General features: G+C 39.9%; 2 protein-coding genes across 4 annotated transcripts in view; one reads left to right on the forward strand and one right to left on the reverse strand.

Annotated features, from left to right (window-relative positions):
• LOC139749512 (serine/threonine-protein phosphatase PP1-beta catalytic subunit) overlaps nt 1-17,940 on the reverse strand; it is a 269,037-nt gene that overhangs the window by 105,856 nt on the left and 145,241 nt on the right. Inside the window, exon 2 of the mRNA XM_071663462.1 lies at nt 15,499-15,629. Coding sequence (XP_071519563.1) covers nt 15,499-15,550 — 52 coding nt within the window. The 5' untranslated portion in view covers nt 15,551-15,629. The remainder of the gene's footprint in view (nt 1-15,498; nt 15,630-17,940) is intronic.
• LOC139749511 (dnaJ homolog subfamily C member 28) overlaps nt 1-17,940 on the forward strand; it is a 59,752-nt gene that overhangs the window by 32,064 nt on the left and 9,748 nt on the right. For all 3 annotated transcript variants that reach the window (XM_071663460.1, XM_071663458.1, XM_071663459.1), the window contains 2 exons: nt 1,185-1,393; nt 17,042-17,186. In XM_071663460.1, the coding sequence (XP_071519561.1) occupies nt 1,185-1,393; nt 17,042-17,186 (354 nt within the window). The remainder of the gene's footprint in view (nt 1-1,184; nt 1,394-17,041; nt 17,187-17,940) is intronic.

Consider the following 17,940-nt stretch of genomic DNA (forward strand, 5'->3'; position numbering starts at 1 on the left):
GTACCTAATAACCTTGCTTTTATTCACATTTACTCTCAGCTTTCTTCTTTCACACACTTTACCAAATTCAATCACCAGCTTCTGCAGTATCTCACCCAAAAATCAGCCACCAGCGCTGTATCATCAGTGAGCAACTACTGACTCACTTCCCAAGCCCTCTCATCCACAACAGACTGCATACTTGCCCATCTCTCCAAAACTCTTGCATTCACCTCCCTAACAACCCCATCCATAAACAAATTAAACAACCATGGAGACATCACGCACCCCTGCCGTAAACCGACATTCACTGAGAACCAATCACTTTCCTCTCTTTCCACTCATACACATACCTTACATCCTTGATAAAAACATTTCACTGCTTTAGCAATTTACCTCCCACATTATATACTCTTAATACCTTCCACAAAGCATCTCTATCAACTCTATCATATGCCTTCTCCAGATCCATAAATGCTACATACAAATCCATCTGTGTTTCCAAGTATTTCTTACATACATTCTTCAAAGCAAACACCTGATCCACACATCCTCTACCACTTCTGAAACCACACAGCTCTTCCCCAATCAGATGCTTTGTACATGCCTTTACCCTCTCAATCAATACCCTCGCATATAATTTCCCAGGAATACTCAACAAACTTATACCTCTGTAATTAGAACACTCACCTTTATCCCCTTTGCATTTGTACAATGGCACTATGCATGCATTATGCCAATCCTCAGGCACTTCACCATGAACCATACATATATTGAATATCCTTACCAACCAGTCAACAACACAGTCAACCCCTTTTTTAGTAAATTTCACTGCAATACCATTACATTATTATTATTTCTATTATTATTATTGTTATTATTATTATTATTATTATTATTATCATTATTATTATTATTATTATTATTATTATTATTATCATTATTATTATTATTATCATTATTAGATTCTACTGTTTCTCCTGCTGTCTCAATAAATTGAAACGTGAATGAATTTGAATTGATTATTAAAATTACTATTTAATAACTAATGAAGAGTTATTAACTAGTTAATTATTGTTGGAGAACTTTCTGATTTGCAGGGTAGGAAGGACCTGAATGGCAAGGGAAAACCATATGTTTCATGACTCATTCTACATAAGCAAGGAAACAAGTCCTCCATTCAGCAAAACCTTTTTATCCTGCAGCACACAGCCTCTCAACACCGTCAGTATTTGAGCTATGACGGAATTGGTCTAGGGACACCATCTCAACGTCAGAAGCAGTATACAAGTTATAAGGCCCTTAGAGCTTCAACAAATGTGGTGGATTACAAAGTACAAAGGCTATCATCACAATATCCAGAGACTGCACTGATTGATAAGGACAGAGCTGCCGCAAAGAAGATTCGTACCAGGTAAGATAACAGTTTTGTTGAGGTAGCAGTGCAGCTGATACCATAGTATTACAGCAGAGGTAATTAATGGAAAAAATAAAAGGCTTCAAGAAAACTAATCAGAAAAAAGAAGAGTAAGTAATAAGGTGTGGTAAAGAGTAAGAATAATGTAAAGAAAACATTTTTATGCTCATGACATATGGGCACTACACATGATATGAAAGTGGTTTGTAAAGCCCGTTAGACTTTTGAAGAATGGAAACAAAGCTTAGAGAAAGGATTTATTAAAGATTAAGTAGATAAGAGAGATTTACATTATTTTGAACGGAGTGATTACTAATGTGAAAGGTGAAATCTGATGGTGGTGCGATGCTGATGGATATCGAGAGAATTACTAAAGATGAGTAACTGAATCTGGGGAGCTGGAATGGATGTAGAGGAAGGCCACAAGTAAATTGGAAGTACAAAGTGAGGGAATTCATGGATACCTGGGCAGTAAGTTGGGAAATGTAAGAATTTCATAATGTGTATTTCATATTTATTTGATGAGGTTGGTGTCAGTATCATAAAATGTGGCTTCCATCAATGTAAGCATAGTGGCTCGTTCAGATATTTCAGTTAACATTCTGGATATTGTTTATCCATAATTTTAACCTTTAAATGCCAGGAGTCTTCATATGAAGACTTACACAGCAAGCACTAAAAGTCATCATGTGAGTGTTATTTTAGTGTCTGCAGGCTTAGCTTAAGCCCATCTGCCAATATTTTGATAGTCTGAATTGTTGTAAAGTGTTGTCTTGGTCGCAAAGGAGCACATTGCTGAGATTACCAATTTTTGGACAAAATTTTGAAGTGCAATTTTTTTCATACTTTTTTGCCGTTTCTTGTGTTAGCAATGTTGTTGGGCCTGGGAGAGATGAAGAAAGACTGCATTCACTCATGTCCGCTCATTAGCTTTCATGTGTAATGCAGTGAAATCACAGTGATTTATACCATGAATATATATGTAAATAAATGTGCTTATTCAAAGCATAATAGAAGTATCTAGCAATACCTTGATCTTAAGCTCCTTTGTGATTAATATTAATTAATTAATGTTATGACCCCCAGTTTTGCAATATCTCAACTAAGTATTTTCAGCCTAATGACTGCTCAAATTGAATAATCTATTCATTATGATTATATTATTACTTTTGTTGATTTCATACCATAAATATTTCCAAAGTTGTGGACCATTCCGATCATTATTTTTTAATTTTTTTTAATATACTTAGTCGCTGTCTCCCACGTCAGCGAAGTAGCGCAAGGAAACAGATGAAAGAATGGCCCAACCCACCCACATACACATGTATATATATATATATAAATGCCCACGCCCGCACATATACATACCTAAACATTTCATCATGTACATACATATACATAACCAGACATAAGCATATATACACATGTACATATTCATACTTGCTGCCTTTATCCATTCCCGGCGCCACCCCGCCACACATGAAAAACAGCACCCCCTCCCCCCTGCACACGTGGGGTACCACTAGGAAAAGACAACAAAGGCCACAATCGCTCACACTCAGTCTCTAGCTGTCATGTGTAATGCACCAAAAACCACAGCTCTCTTTCTACATCCATGCCCCACAAAACTTTCCACGGTTTACCCCAAACGCTTCACATGCTCTGCTTCAACCCATTGACAGCACGTCGACTCCAGGATACCACATCGTTCCACATGCCTTTCACCCTCCTGCATGTTCAGGCCCCAAACACTCAAAATCATTTTCACTCCATCCTTCCACCTCCAGTTTGGTCTCCCACGTCTCCTCGTTCCCTCCACCTCTGACACATATATCCTCTTTGTCAATCTTTCCTCACTCATTCTCTCCATGTGACCAAACCATTTCAATACACCCTCTTCTCTCTCAACCACACTCTTTGTATTACCACACATTTCTGTTACCCTTTCATTACTTACTCGATCAAACCACCTCACACCACATATTGTCCTCAAACATTTCATTTCCACCACATCCACTCTCCTCTGTACAACCCTATCTATAGCCCATGCCTTGCAACCATATAACATTGTTAGAACCACCATTCCTTCAAATATACCTATTTTTGCTCTCCGAGATAATGTTCTAGCCTTTCACACATTCTTCAATGCTCCCAGAACCTTTGCCCCCTTCCCCACCCTGTGACTAACTTCAGCTTCCACGGTTCCATCCAAAGCTAAATCCACTCCCAGATATCTAAAACATTTCACTTCCTCCAGTTTTTCTCCATTCAAACTTACCTCCCAATAAACTTGTCCCTCAACTCTACTGAACCTAATTACCTTGCTCTTATTCACATTTACTCTCAGCTTTCTTCTTTCATACACTTTACCAAACTCAGTCACCCACTTTTGCAGTTTCTCACCCAAATCAGCCACCAGTGCTGTATCATCAGCGAACAACAACTGACTCATTTCCCAAGCCCTCTCATCCACAACAGACTGCATACTTGCCCCTCGATCCAAAACTCTTGCATTCACCTCCCTAACAACCCCATCCATAAACAAATTAAACAACCATGGAGACATCATGCACCCCTGCCGCAAACCGACATTCACTGGGAACCAATCACTTTTTTTTCTTCCTACTCGTACACATGCCTTACATCCTTCATAAAAACTTTTCACTTCTAGCAACTTACCTCCCACACCATATACTCTTGATACCTTCTACAAAGCATCTTTATCAACTCTATCATATGCCTTCTCCTGATGCATAAATGCTACATACAAATCCATCTGTTTTACTTCTCACATACATTCTTCAAAGCAAACACCTGATCCACACATCCTCTACCACTTTGAATCCACACTGCTCTTCCCCAATCTGATGCTTTGTACATGCCTTTACCCTCTCAGTCAATACCCTCCCATATAATTTCCCAGGAACACTCAACAAATTATACCTCTGTAATTTGAACACTCACCTTTATCCCCTTTGCCTTTGTACAGTGGTTCTGTGCATGCATTATGCCAATCCTCAGGCAATTCACCATGAACCATACAACCAGTCAACAACACAGTCATCCCCTTTTTTAATAAATTCCACTGCAATATCATCCAAACCTGCTGCCTTGCCGGCTTTCATCTTCCACAAAGCTTTCACTACCTCTTCTCTGTTTACCTAATCATTTTCCCCTGACCCTCACACTTTGCACTCCACCTCGACCACAACACCCTATGTTTGCCACTCTATTATCAGACATTCAACAAACCTTCAAAATACTCATTCCATCTCCATCTCACTTTACCACTACTTGTTGTTACCTCCCCATTTTCCCACTTTACCGATGTTCCCATTTGTTCTCTTGTCTTATGCACTTTATTTACCTCCTTCCAAAACATCTTTTTATTCTCCATAAAATCTAATAATACTCTCTTACCCCAACTCTCATTTGCCCTCTTTTTCTCCTTTTGCACCTTTCTCTTGACATCCTGCCTCTTTCTTTTATACATTCCCCAGTCATTCGCACTATTTCCCTGCAAAATTTGTCAAAACGCTTCTCTCTTCTCTTTCACTAACAATCTTACATCTTCATCCTACCACTCACTACCCTTTCTAATCTGCCCACCTCCCACGCTTCTCATGCCACAAGCATCTTTTGTGCAAGCCATCATCGCTTCCCTAAATACATCCCATTCCTCTCCCACTTCCCTTATGTCATTTGCTCTCACCTTCTTCCATTCTGCACTCAATTTCTCCTGGTACTTCCTCACACAAGTCTCCTTTCCAAGCTCTCTTACTCTCACCACTCTCTTCACCCCAACATTCTCTGTTCTTTTCTGAAAACCTCTTCAAATCTTCACCTCCACAAGATAATGATCAGACATCCCTCCAGTTGCCCCTCTCTGCATGTTAACATCCAAAAGTCTCTCTTTCACACGCCTATCCGTTAACACGTAATCCAATAATGTTCTCTGGCCATCTCTCCTACTTACATACATATACTTATGTATATCTCTTTTTAAACCAGGTATTCCCAATCACCAGTCCTTTTTTCAGCACACAAATCTACAAGCTCTTCACCATTTCCATTTACAACACTGAACACCCCATTTACACCAATTACACCCTCAACTGCCACATTACTCACCTTTGCATTCAAATCATCCAATCCTATAACCCTTTCTCTTGCATCAAAGCTGCTAACACACTCAGCTGCTCTCAAAACACTTGCCTCTCATGATCTTTCCTCTCATGACCAGGTTCATAGGCCCCAATAATCACCCATCTCCCTCCATCCACTTTCAGTTTTACCCATATCAATCTAGAGTTTACTTTATTACACTCTATCACATACTCCCACAACACCTTGCTTCAGGAGTAGTGCTACTCCTTTCTTTGCTCCTGTCCTCTCACCAACCCCTGACTTTACTCTCAATACATTCCCAAACCACTCTTCCCCTTTACCCTTAAGCTTTGTTTCACTCAGAGCCAAAACATCCTGGTTCCTTTCCTCAAACATACTACCTATCTCTCCTTTTTTCTCATCTGGGTTTACATACACACACATTTAGACACCTCAGTCTGAGCCTTCGAGGAGGATGAGCACTCCCTGCTTGACTCCTTCTTCTGTTTCCCCTTTTGTTAAGTTAAAATACAAGGAGAAGAGGGTTTCTAGCTCCCTGCTCCCATTCCCTTTAGTTGCCTTCTATGACACACGGGGAATGCATGGGAAGTATTCTTTCTCCCCTATCCCCAGGGATTATTTTTGAAATAATATTTTCAGTATAGAAAACTAGTAAGACAGGAATTAATATTTTGGAAATCTGGGAGTTTTGGCATAGATTAAGACTTTTTCTTTAAGTGTGACAACCATGGGTGAAGCAGTTGCTGGATTTCAAAACTTTTTGAATTCTGGGGTATTGATATTCCTAAAGGGTCTTGAAAGCAGATGAAATAAATCATGTCTTTACCTGTTGAGTTTTTTCCAAGTGTACAAGTTCCTGTTGGTCTTAAACATCATTAATATTACCTATGTGCTTTCATGTCCTTCATTTATACTGAATTCACAAGGGGTAAGTTATTGCTCTCTATCTATCTATATCTCTGATGCCCGTTCCCTCTGGGAACTCTCATCAAGGGGTGACCACGGCAAAAGTCTCCACTTATCCCTGTCATTACATGCCACCTCCATATACACCATTCCACGGATTCTTTCTCTTTCTCTCGCTACAGTATTCCTCCACCCTATTTGCCCATGTCACAGGTGGTCTTCCACTCACACCAACCCCTTTAATTGTACTATCATACACTCTTCTTGTAAACTCCCAGTTTTGCATTCTTTGCACATGCCCAAACCACCTCAAGAGTATTACGTTTCACCCATTCTACCACTCCACAATTCATTCCCTTTGCTTTCCTTGCAATACCACATCTCCCATACACCCTTTCATTTCTTTCTTCATTCCATCTAGTCACACCACATGTTCTTCTCAAATAGCTTATTACTATAGCCTGGATTCTTGACCTTGGTGCCTCATTCCACATCCAAGTTTTGGCTGCATAGGTCAGGTTGGGAGGACTGTGCTGTCCCTTACTTCCCTCTTCACTTCTATACTTACACCTCTACCATTCATTATTCTATTAAGGGACCCAATGACTCTTCTACCTGTACTGCTCTTTCCCTTATATCTCCTTCCAAACCACCACAGTGACCCAAGACAGCTCCCAGATACTTAAATTCCCTCACTTCTTCCAGGCTATTTTCCCCCCATATCCACAACACAATTTAGTACACTTTCTTTTTTCCCTCTATAGGGTTTTACAAAATCTATACTCTCACTCCGTTTCCTTCCAAACACCATTACTTTATTTTACTTGCATTTACCTTCAATCTCCTCCACTTACATCATAAAACACACTTACAACCTTCTGCAACTCCTCTTAACTCTCAGCAAACAACACAGTATCATCCATAAACAGGCTTGCCACTAGCCACCATATCTCACTGCCACACTGTCTCTGCACCCCGTTTCCCTAGTTTTGCTTTCATCTCTCTTATCACTCCATCCATATGTATATCAAAAAGCAACGATGACATAACACAGCCCTGCCTCACACCTACATGCATCCCAAAACATTTGCTTAGCTCTCCATCCATTCTTTCATACGCTTTCTCCAGATCCATAAAGGCTGCATACAGCTTCTTACCTTTTGCTAAATACTTTTTCACGGTCATCTTTGCAACAAAAATCTGATTCACACATCCCCTACCTTTCCTAAAGCCTCCTTGCTCTTTACTTAAGTATTCTGCATTCAGTCACTTCCATCACTCTGTCAATTACTACTGCATACACCTTTCCTGGTATACTTGACAGACTTATACCCCTATGAATGCTACATACATCCTTTGCACCTTTTCCTTTGAATAAAAGAACAATGATAGCTTTCACTCAATCCTCAGATACAACCTTCTGTTTCCATGCTAAATTACTTATAATGTATCCACTGTATCACACTTTCTCCTCCATACTTCAGGATTTCAGCAGTAATCCCATCCACTCCAGGTGCCTTTCCTACCTTCAACCTCATTATTGCCCTTCTTACCTCCCTATTTGCTATAGGCCTCTGCACTTGTATCCTCTTCCTTCCATCCTCCATACCCATGCATGTAACCACTGCTGCCTCTCCTTCTTCCACATTCATCAGTTCTTCAAAATACTCTTTCCATCCTCCTTTCACTTCCTCCTTTTGATTCAGCAATTCCCCTTCCCTACTTCTCACATCAAGATTTCCACTCTTACATCCACCTCTTTCCTTTTTCACCTCCTTCCAGTATAGTTTCTTATTATCCCAAAACTTTTCTCTTAACTTTCTTCCAAAATCTTTATCTACTCGTTCTTTGCTTTCCTCTGTTAGCTTCTTAAAATTTCTATTTACCAATCTACCATATGCCTTTTTCTTCTCTTCCACAGCATTTCTAATCTTTTCTCTTGCCAAAATTCATTATAACCTAGCTAGGATTTGCATTTATGTCATTATGCATAAAAAAAACAGTAAGTTTGAAGAGTAAAGTTTTTTTTTACACTTGTAAATATAAAGCATGCCACATTGGATGTAAATAAAAAGCATGTCAGACTGCTAATGGTAACAGGATGATTAATAAGACATGGTGAACTGTGAAGCTAGGATACGTCATAAAGAAATTTTCTTGTGTCAATAGCACTTAATCATGCAAAGTCTGGCACCACACTCTGCTAATTTTTTGTATTTTTATTTTTCTAGCTGAGATGGTATGGGCAATTGAATGCCTTTATGAAGGCCACCCAATTAATGCTACATGCATATAAATACCCTAGCCTGAGCCAGGTACCCATTTGATCAAACCTTACGGGAAGATGAACACTTGGGTTGACATTGTACCAACTACTGTGACCAGGATTCAAACTATTTCATAATAAAAATCATCAAATCATATTTTATTTCTGATGAAAGAGTCTAATGAAAACTTGATAAACAATATTAATGTTTGAAAAGAAGCATTGTAAACATCAGCAGTCAAAAATATTATGATCATCTGCTAGTTGTCTGTCTGAGCAGTAACAGAGAAACTTTTAATATGAAGTTGCTAAGATGATGTTAAAAAACCCAAAACTTTTCCATAAATTCATTAGGGGTATACACATATCTACATCTACATTGACAGTCAGAGTAGAATTCATGGTAGAATACTTAAAATGGCTAGAATAAACTACCAAAGAATTAAGAAATATGAATATACTAAAAGGAACTAAATTCATCAATAGAAACAGGACTATATATATATAGGGTTAGGGAAAATGATTTGGTAAACAGAGAAGAGGTAGTAAAAGCTTTGCGGAAGATGAAAGCCGGCAAGGCAGCAGGTTTGGATGGTATTGTAGTGGAATTTATTAAAAAAGGGGGTGACTGTATTATTGACTGGTTGGTAAGGTTATTTAATGAATGTATGACTCATGGTGAGGTGCCTGAGGACTGGTGGAATGCGTGCATAGTGCCATTGTACAAAGGCAAAGGGGATAAGAGTGAGTGCTCAAATTACAGAGGTATAAGTTTGTTGAGTATTCCTGATAAATTATATGGGAGGGTATTGATTGAGAGGGTGAAGGCATGTACAGAGCATCAGATTGGGGAAGAGCAGTGTGGTTTCAGAAGTGGTAGAGGATGTGTGGATCAGGTGTTTGCTTTGAAGAATGTATGTGAGAAATACTTAGAAAAGCAAATGGATTTGTATGTAGCACTTATGGATCTGGAGAAGGCATATGATAGAGTTGATAGAGATGCTCTGTGGAAGGTATTAAGAATATATGGTGTGGGAGGCAAGTTGTTAGAAGCAGTGAAAAGTTTTTATCGAGGATGTAAGGCATGTGTACGTGTAGGAAGAGAGGAAAGTGATTGGTTCTCAGTGAATGTAGGTTTGCAGCAGGGGAGTGTGATGTCTCCATGGTTGTTTAATTTGTTTATGGATGGGGTTGTTAGGGAGGTGAATGCAAGAGTTTTGGAAAGAGGGGCAAGTATGAAGTCTGTTGTGGATGAGAGAGCTTGGGAAGTGAGTCAGTTGTTGTTCGCTGATGATACAGCGCTGGTGGCTGATTCATGTGAGAAACTGCAGAAGCTGGTGACTGAGTTTGGTAAAGTGTGTGAAAGAAGAAAGTTAAGAGTAAATGTGAATAAGAGCAAGGTTATTAGGTACAGTAGGGTTGAGGGTCAAGTCAATTGGGAGGTAAGTTTGAATGGAGAAAAACTGGAGGAAGTAAAGTGTTTTAGATATCTGGGAGTGGATCTGGCAGCGGATGGAACCATGGAAGCGGAAGTGAATCATAGGGTGGGGGAGGGGGCGAAAATCCTGGGAGCCTTGAAGAATGTGTGGAAGCCGAGAACATTATCTCGGAAAGCAAAAATGGGTATGTTTGAAGGAAGAGTGGTTCCAACAATTTTGTATGGTTGCGAGGTGTGGGCTATGGATAGAGTTGTGCGCAGGAGGGTGGATGTGCTGGAAATGAGATGTTTGAGGACAATGTGTGGTGTGAGGTGGTTTGATCGAGTAAGTAATGTAAGGGTAAGAGAGATGTGTGGGAATAAAAAGAGCGTGGTTGAGAGAGCAGAAGAGGGGTGTTTTGAAATGGTTTGGGCACATGGAGAGAATGAGTGAGGAAAGATTGACCAAGAGGATATATGTGTCGGAGGTGGAGGGAACGAGGAGAAGTGGGAGCCCAAATTGGAGGTGGAAAGATGGAGTGAAAAAGATTTTGTGTGATCGGGGCCTGAACATGCAGGAGGGTGAAAGGAGGGCAAGGAATAGAGTGAATTGGATTGATGTGGTATACCGAGGTTGACGTGCTGTCAGTGGATTGAATCAGGGCATGTGAAGCGTCTGGGGTAAACCATGGAAAGCTGTGTAGGTATGTATATTTGTGTGTGTGGACGTATGTATATACATGTGTATGGGGGTGGGTTGGGCCATTTCTTTCGTCTGTTTCCTTGCTCTACCTCGCAAACGCGGGAGACAGCGACAAAGCAAAAAAAAAGAAATATATATATATATATATATATATATATATATATATATATATATATATATATATATATCCCTGGGGATAGGGGAGAAAGAATACGTCCCACGTATTCCCTGCGTGTCGTAGAAGGCGACTAAAAGGGAAGGGAGCGGGGGGCTGGAAATCCTCCCCTCTCATTTTTTTTTTTTTCCAAAAGAAGGAACAGAGAAGAGGGCCAGGTGAGGATATTCCCTCAAAGGCCCAGTCCTCTGTTCTTAACGCTACCTCGCTATCGCGGGAAATAGCGAATAGTATGAAAAAAAAAAAAAAAAAAAAAATATATATATATATATATATATATATATATATATGGTGACTGAGTTTGGTAAAGTGTGTGGAAGAAGAAAGTTAAGAGTAAATGTGAATAAGAGCAAGGTTATTAGGTACAGTAGGGTTGAGGGTCAAGTCAATTGGGAGGTGAGTTTGAATGGAGAAAAACTGGAGGAAGTGAAGTGTTTTAGATATCTGGGAGTGGATCTGGCAGCGGATGGAACCATGGAAGCGGAAGTGGATCATAGGGTGGGGGAGGGGGCGAAAATTCTGGGGGCCTTGAAGAATGTGTGGAAGTCGAGAACATTATCTCGGAAAGCAAAAATGGGTATGTTTGAAGGAATAGTGGTTCCAACAATGTTGTATGGTTGCGAGGCGTGGGCTATGGATAGAGTTGTGCGCAGGAGGATGGATGTGCTGGAAATGAGATGTTTGAGGACAATGTGTGGTGTGAGGTGGTTTGATCGAGTGAGTAACATAAGGGTAAGAGAGATGTGTGGAAATAAAAAGAGCGTGGTTGAGAGAGCAGAAGAGGGTGTTTTGAAGTGGTTTGGTCACATGGAGAGAATGAGTGAGGAAAGATTGACGAAGAGGATATATGTGTCGGAGGTGGAGGGAACGAGGAGAAGAGGGAGACCAAATTGGAGGTGGAAAGATGGAGTGAAAAAGATTTTGTGTGATTGGGGCCTGAACATGCAGGAGGGTGAAAGGAGGGCAAGGAATAGAGTGAATTGGAGCGATGTGGTATACCGGGGTTGACGTGCTGTCAGTGGATTGAATCGGGGCATGTGAAGCGTCTGGGGTAAACCATGGAAAGCTGTGTAGGTATGTATATTTGCGTGTGTGGACGTATGTATATACATGTGTATGGGGGGGGGGTTGGGCCATTTCTTTCGTCTGTTTCCTTGTGCTACCTCGCAAACGCGGGAGACAGCGACAAAGTATAATAAAAAAATAATATATATATATATATATATATATATATATATATATATATATATATATATATATATATATATATATATATATATATATTTTTTTTTTTTTTTTTTTTTTTTATACTTTGTCGCTGTCTCCCGCGTTTGCGAGGTAGCGCAAGGAAACAGACGAAAGAAACAGACGAAAGAAATGGCCCCACCCCCCCCATACACAGGTACATACACACGTCCACACACACAAATATACATACCTCAGCTTTCCATGGTTTACCCCGGACGCTTCACATGCCTTGATTCAATCCACTGACAGCACGTCAACCCCTGTATACCACATCGCTCCAATTCACTCTATTCCTTGCCCTCCTTTCACCCTCCTGCATGTTCAGGCCCCGATCACACAAAATCTTTTTCACTCCATCTTTCCACCTCCAATTTGGTCTCCCTCTTCTCCTCGTTCCCTCCACCTCCGACACATATATCCTCTTGGTCAATCTTTCCTCACTCATTCTCTCCATGTGCCCAAACCATTTTAAAACACCCTCTTCTGCTCTCTCAACCACGCTCTTTTTATTTCCACACATCTCTCTTACCCTTACGTTACTTACTCGATCAAACCACCTCACACCACACATTGTCCTCAAACATCTCATTTCCAGCACATCCATCCTCCTGCGCACAACTCTATCCATAGCCCACGCCTCGCAACCATACAACATTGTTGGAACTACTATTCCTTCAAACATACCCATTTTTGCTTTCCGGGATAATGTTCTCGACTTCCACACATTTTTCAAGGCTCCCAAAATTTTTGCCCCCTCCCCCACCCTATGATCCACTTCCGCTTCCATGGTTCCATCCGCTGACAGATCCACTCCCAGATATCTAAAACACTTCACTTCCTCCAGTTTTTCACCATTCAAACTCACCTCCCAATTGACTTGACCCTCAACCCTACTGTACCTAATAACCTTGCTCTTATTCACATTTACTCTTAACTTTCTTCTTCCACACACTTTACCAAACTCCGTCACCAGCTTCTGCAGTTTCTCACATGAATCCGCCACCAGCGCTGTATCATCAGCGAACAACAACTGACTCACTTCCCAAGCTCTCTCATCCCCAACAGACTTCATACTTGCCCCTCTTTCCAAGACTCTTGCATTTACCTCCCTAACAACCCCATCCATAAACAAATTAAACAACCATGGAGACATCACACACCGCTGCCGCAAACCTACATTCACTGAGAACCAATCACTTTCCTCTCTTCCTACACGTACACATGCCTTACATCCTCGATAAAAACTTTTCACTGCTTCTAACAACTTGCCTCCCACACCATATATTCTTAATACCTTCCACAGAGCATCTATATATATATATATATATATATATATATATATATATATATATATATATATATATATATATATATATATATATATTTATTTATTTATTTATTCATTTATTTATTTATTTTGCTTTGTCGCTGTCTCCCGCATTAGCGAGGTAGAGCAAGGAAACATAAGAAAGAATGGCCCAACCCACCCACATACACATGTATATACATACATGTCCATACACGCACATATACATACCTATACATCTCACTGTATACATATATATACACACACAGACATATACATATATACACATGTACATAATTCATACTGTTTGCCCTTATTCATTCCCGTCACCACCCCACCACACATGAAATGACAACCCTTTCCCCCCGCATGTGTGCGAGGTAGCGCTTTGAAAAGACAGCAAAGGCCACATTTGTTCACACTCAGTCTCTAGCAGTCATGGATAATGCACTGAAACCACAGCTCCCTTTCCACATCCAGGCTCTACAAAACTTTCCATGGTTTACCCCAGACGCTTCACATGCCCTGGTTCAATCCATTGACAGCACATCGACCCCGGTATACTACATCGTTCCAATTCACTCTATTCCTTGCACGCCTTTCACCCTCCTGCATGTTCAAGCCCCAATCACTCAAAATCTTTTTCACTCCATCTCTCAACCTCCAATTTGGTCTCTCACTTCTTGTTCCCTCCACCTCTGACACATATATCCTCTTTGTCAATCTTTTCTCACTCATTCTCTCCATGTGACCAAACCATCTCAATACACCCTCTTCTGCTCTCTCAACCATACTCTTTTTATTACCACACATCTCTCTTACCCTTTCATTACTTAATCAAACCACCTCATACCACATTTTGATCTCAAACATCTCATTTCCAGCACATCCACCAAATTGGAGGTGGAAGGATGGAGTGAAAAAGATTTTGAGTGGGGGGATGCTATTTCATGTGTGGTGGGGTGGTGATGGGAATGAATGAAGGAAGTAAGCATGAATATGTACATGTGTATATATGTATATTTCCGTGTATGTATATGTATACGTTGAAATGTAAAGTTATGTATGTGTGCATGTGTGGGCGTTTATGTGTGTACATGTGTATGTGGGTGGGTTGGGCCATTCTTTGTCTGTTACTTTGTACTACTTCGCTAATGCAGGAGATGGCAATCAAGTACAATGAAGTAAAATCTAAAATATGTACATATCATTATTATCATTATTTCATTATACATAATCGCTGTTTCCTGCATCTGCGAGGTATTGCCAGGAATACAGACAAAAAGGCCCCATTCATTCACACTCAGTCTTTGACTGTCATGTGTAATGCACCGAAACCACAGCTCCCTATCCACATCCAGGGCCCACAGACCTTTCCATGGTTTATCCCAGATCCCAGATGCTTCACATGCCCTGGTTCAGTCCACTGATGGCACGTCGACCCCACATCATTCCAATTCACCTTGTTCCTTGTATGCCTCTTACCCTCCTGTATATTCAGGCCCCAATCATTCAAAATCTTTTTCACTCCATCCTTCAACCTCCAGTTTGGTCTTTCGCTTTTTTTTCCCCTCCACCTCTGACATATCCTTTTTGTCAATCTTGCCTCATTCATTCTCTCCATTTGTCCAAACTATTTCAACACACCCTCTTCTGCTCTCTCAACCATGCTCTTTTTATTTCCACACATCTCCCTTACCCATACATTACTTACTCGATCAAGCCCCCTCACACCACATACTGTCCTCAAACATTTCATTTCCAACACATCCACCCTCCTTCGTGCAACCCTATCTATAGCCCATGCCTCGCAACCATATAACATATGTAAGAGATACGTAAAAGAGTGTGTAGTGGGAAATCATGCCTGGAAAAAAGTTTATAATTTGATTATGTGCATGAAGAATGAAATCACTCCTGGCAAAAAACATAATTATCTTTTAAAATACTTACATAGATGAGGAGCATCCATACCACCTGCTCTGTCCTTCTTCCATCCACTCATCACCCTTCCACATCAACATAGAGGAGAGTGCACTTCTTTTTTGGACATTTTCTCCAATATCATATTATGTACACATATTCTGAAAAAAAAATGGTCCTTTCTGCATTAGACGAAGGTAATTTCTGAGGAATTACATTGTTAAAGGGTTACAAAAACATTAAAAATGAAACTTTCTATCTAATCAGAAAGTGTGAAAATACAGGTGTATTTCTTTAATATTCATAGCAGTGATCAATAAACTTGCTTCATAATGTTGATGTAAGACTTACTACAGTATTTGCTTTATATAAATTTGCTGTGGAATCATATATGAACAAAAGCATTCAATGAAATATGACAAAATCATTACCTCAGATTGATAAATATTGTGAATATTCATATATTAATGGTATTATGCATCTCTATAATGGTGATGCTGGTATAAGACTTGCATTCTGTTGTATATGTTTTACCAGTTCTATTTACATCTATGATGCCCACTCCCTTTGGGAATTCCCTCAAGGCAAAAGAGTTTCCATAATTGATGAACTCCAGTGCTGCTTCGTAGCTTTTTGAGCCTCATCCTTAACAGAGGGCAACTGTGGTTCAGTGTTTTCAAAGGCCTAGGAACCTAATGTTCCTAGCACTGGCACTGGACAACTGTGATGCAGTGTTTTCAAAGGCTCCTACCTAATGATCCTAGCAACTACTTTTACCTAATGTGTATATGTTATCACAGAGTAATGATTTTTCTGCAAAAGCATGTAATTTTTTTTTGTAAAACAAAAACAATGTCACAGAATAATGATCAGAGACATTTTCATTTATGATGACTGTGGGGTGTACATGCCTTGTTCACCTCAGGACAACAGGAGGACTTACACCCATACACACAAGAGTATTGGTTATTTCCAGTCCAAAAATGTACGTGAAGATTTAAGTATTGATAGGTAATTACATAGTTAAAGTGGTGTAGAAGGCTTTTGGTCCTTAATTTTAAGGTTAAAATTGAGTAAACATGAAAGTCACTTTCCTGTGATGGGATTGAAGCCTAAGGAGAAGTAAAGGGCAGGTCTTTCATTTCACCCATTAAAGGAGTTGGTCTGGATGTGCTGAGAGGAACTTCAAAGCTCTGCTCTGGCTTGGAAGCATCAAGCAAGGGCATGGTGCAGTAGCTGTAGTTTCTGAACTAGGATTTCTACAAGGCTTTGATGACATCCATAGCTGTTCTTGCAGTGTCACTGGTTTAATATAATTAGGTTTCTTTAGATCCAGGATGAGTTAGTGTTAGGTTTTTACCTAGAAGTTGGAATACTTGGAATTTAATGAGCACCAATACCCTTGTAAGTGCTGATTTTGGGAGTTGCTGGATTTTAGAATAGCTGATTTGAGATATTAGTGTATACAGTACAAGATTTGAATGACCAGTTGACAAGTAAAGCCAAATTAAAATCAACTGCGATTTTTATTTGAATTTTAAACTAATTTTGATGTTAACCAATATTGTTTCAGATATGGCATTGAACGAATAGTGGATGACATGATACAAGAAGCAATGGCAAAGGGGGAGTTTGATAATCTCTCCAATGCTGGGAAGCCACTGGAACAACAGAACTTCAACCCATATGTTGATACTGTTACACATAAACTTAATCAGGTGTCTCTCATTATCATTTTTGTGATTTTTGATAAACTTACCTTTTAAGAGACTTTTTCAGTATTGCAGGCATGTGAATTCAAGAAGGAATTACAGAATACAGTATATCAAATTCAGTCAAAGCCGGGGAAATAAGTAGCTTTAATTGATTTAGAAAAAATGCTGTCAGAGAGCACAAAAGATCTGAGTTCAGTTTAGAGATCAGGAAGCAGTAGTGTAGAAGGGCCAGGACTACACTAACCTTTGTATAAAAGGCATCTCCCAGTGAAAGTGTTAGACAGCATTAAAGTTGCTAAGTATTTCACAGGAAAAGGTTTTGTGGGTACTCACCTGGAAGTGTATTTTTTAATTTGAATCATTCTGATTCATACACACTGGATACTCTTGGATTTGTTCACATCAATTTTTTCATACTTGTTTGCTGTTTCCCATTTTATCAAGGTATTGGCAGGAACAGATGAAAAGTGGCCTCATTTACTCATGTATATTCTCTAGCTTCCATGAATAATGAACCAGATACAGATTATCATCAACAGACAAGTCCCACAAATCACTCTGTAGTTCCTCCTGGCTGCTTTATATACCCTGGTTCAGCCCATTGTTGGCACATTGCTCCTTGTATACCACACTGCTCCAGAGCATCCTATCCCATGCATGCATCTCACCCTCCTGAATGTTCAGATCATGATAGCTCAAAAAGCCTCTTTCACACCAACCGTATACTTCCCCCTCTGTACTCCCTCTCCTACTTTCT

Source organism: Panulirus ornatus, chromosome 7 (genome assembly GCF_036320965.1).
Source record: "Panulirus ornatus isolate Po-2019 chromosome 7, ASM3632096v1, whole genome shotgun sequence".
Lineage (NCBI taxonomy): Eukaryota > Metazoa > Arthropoda > Malacostraca > Decapoda > Palinuridae > Panulirus > Panulirus ornatus.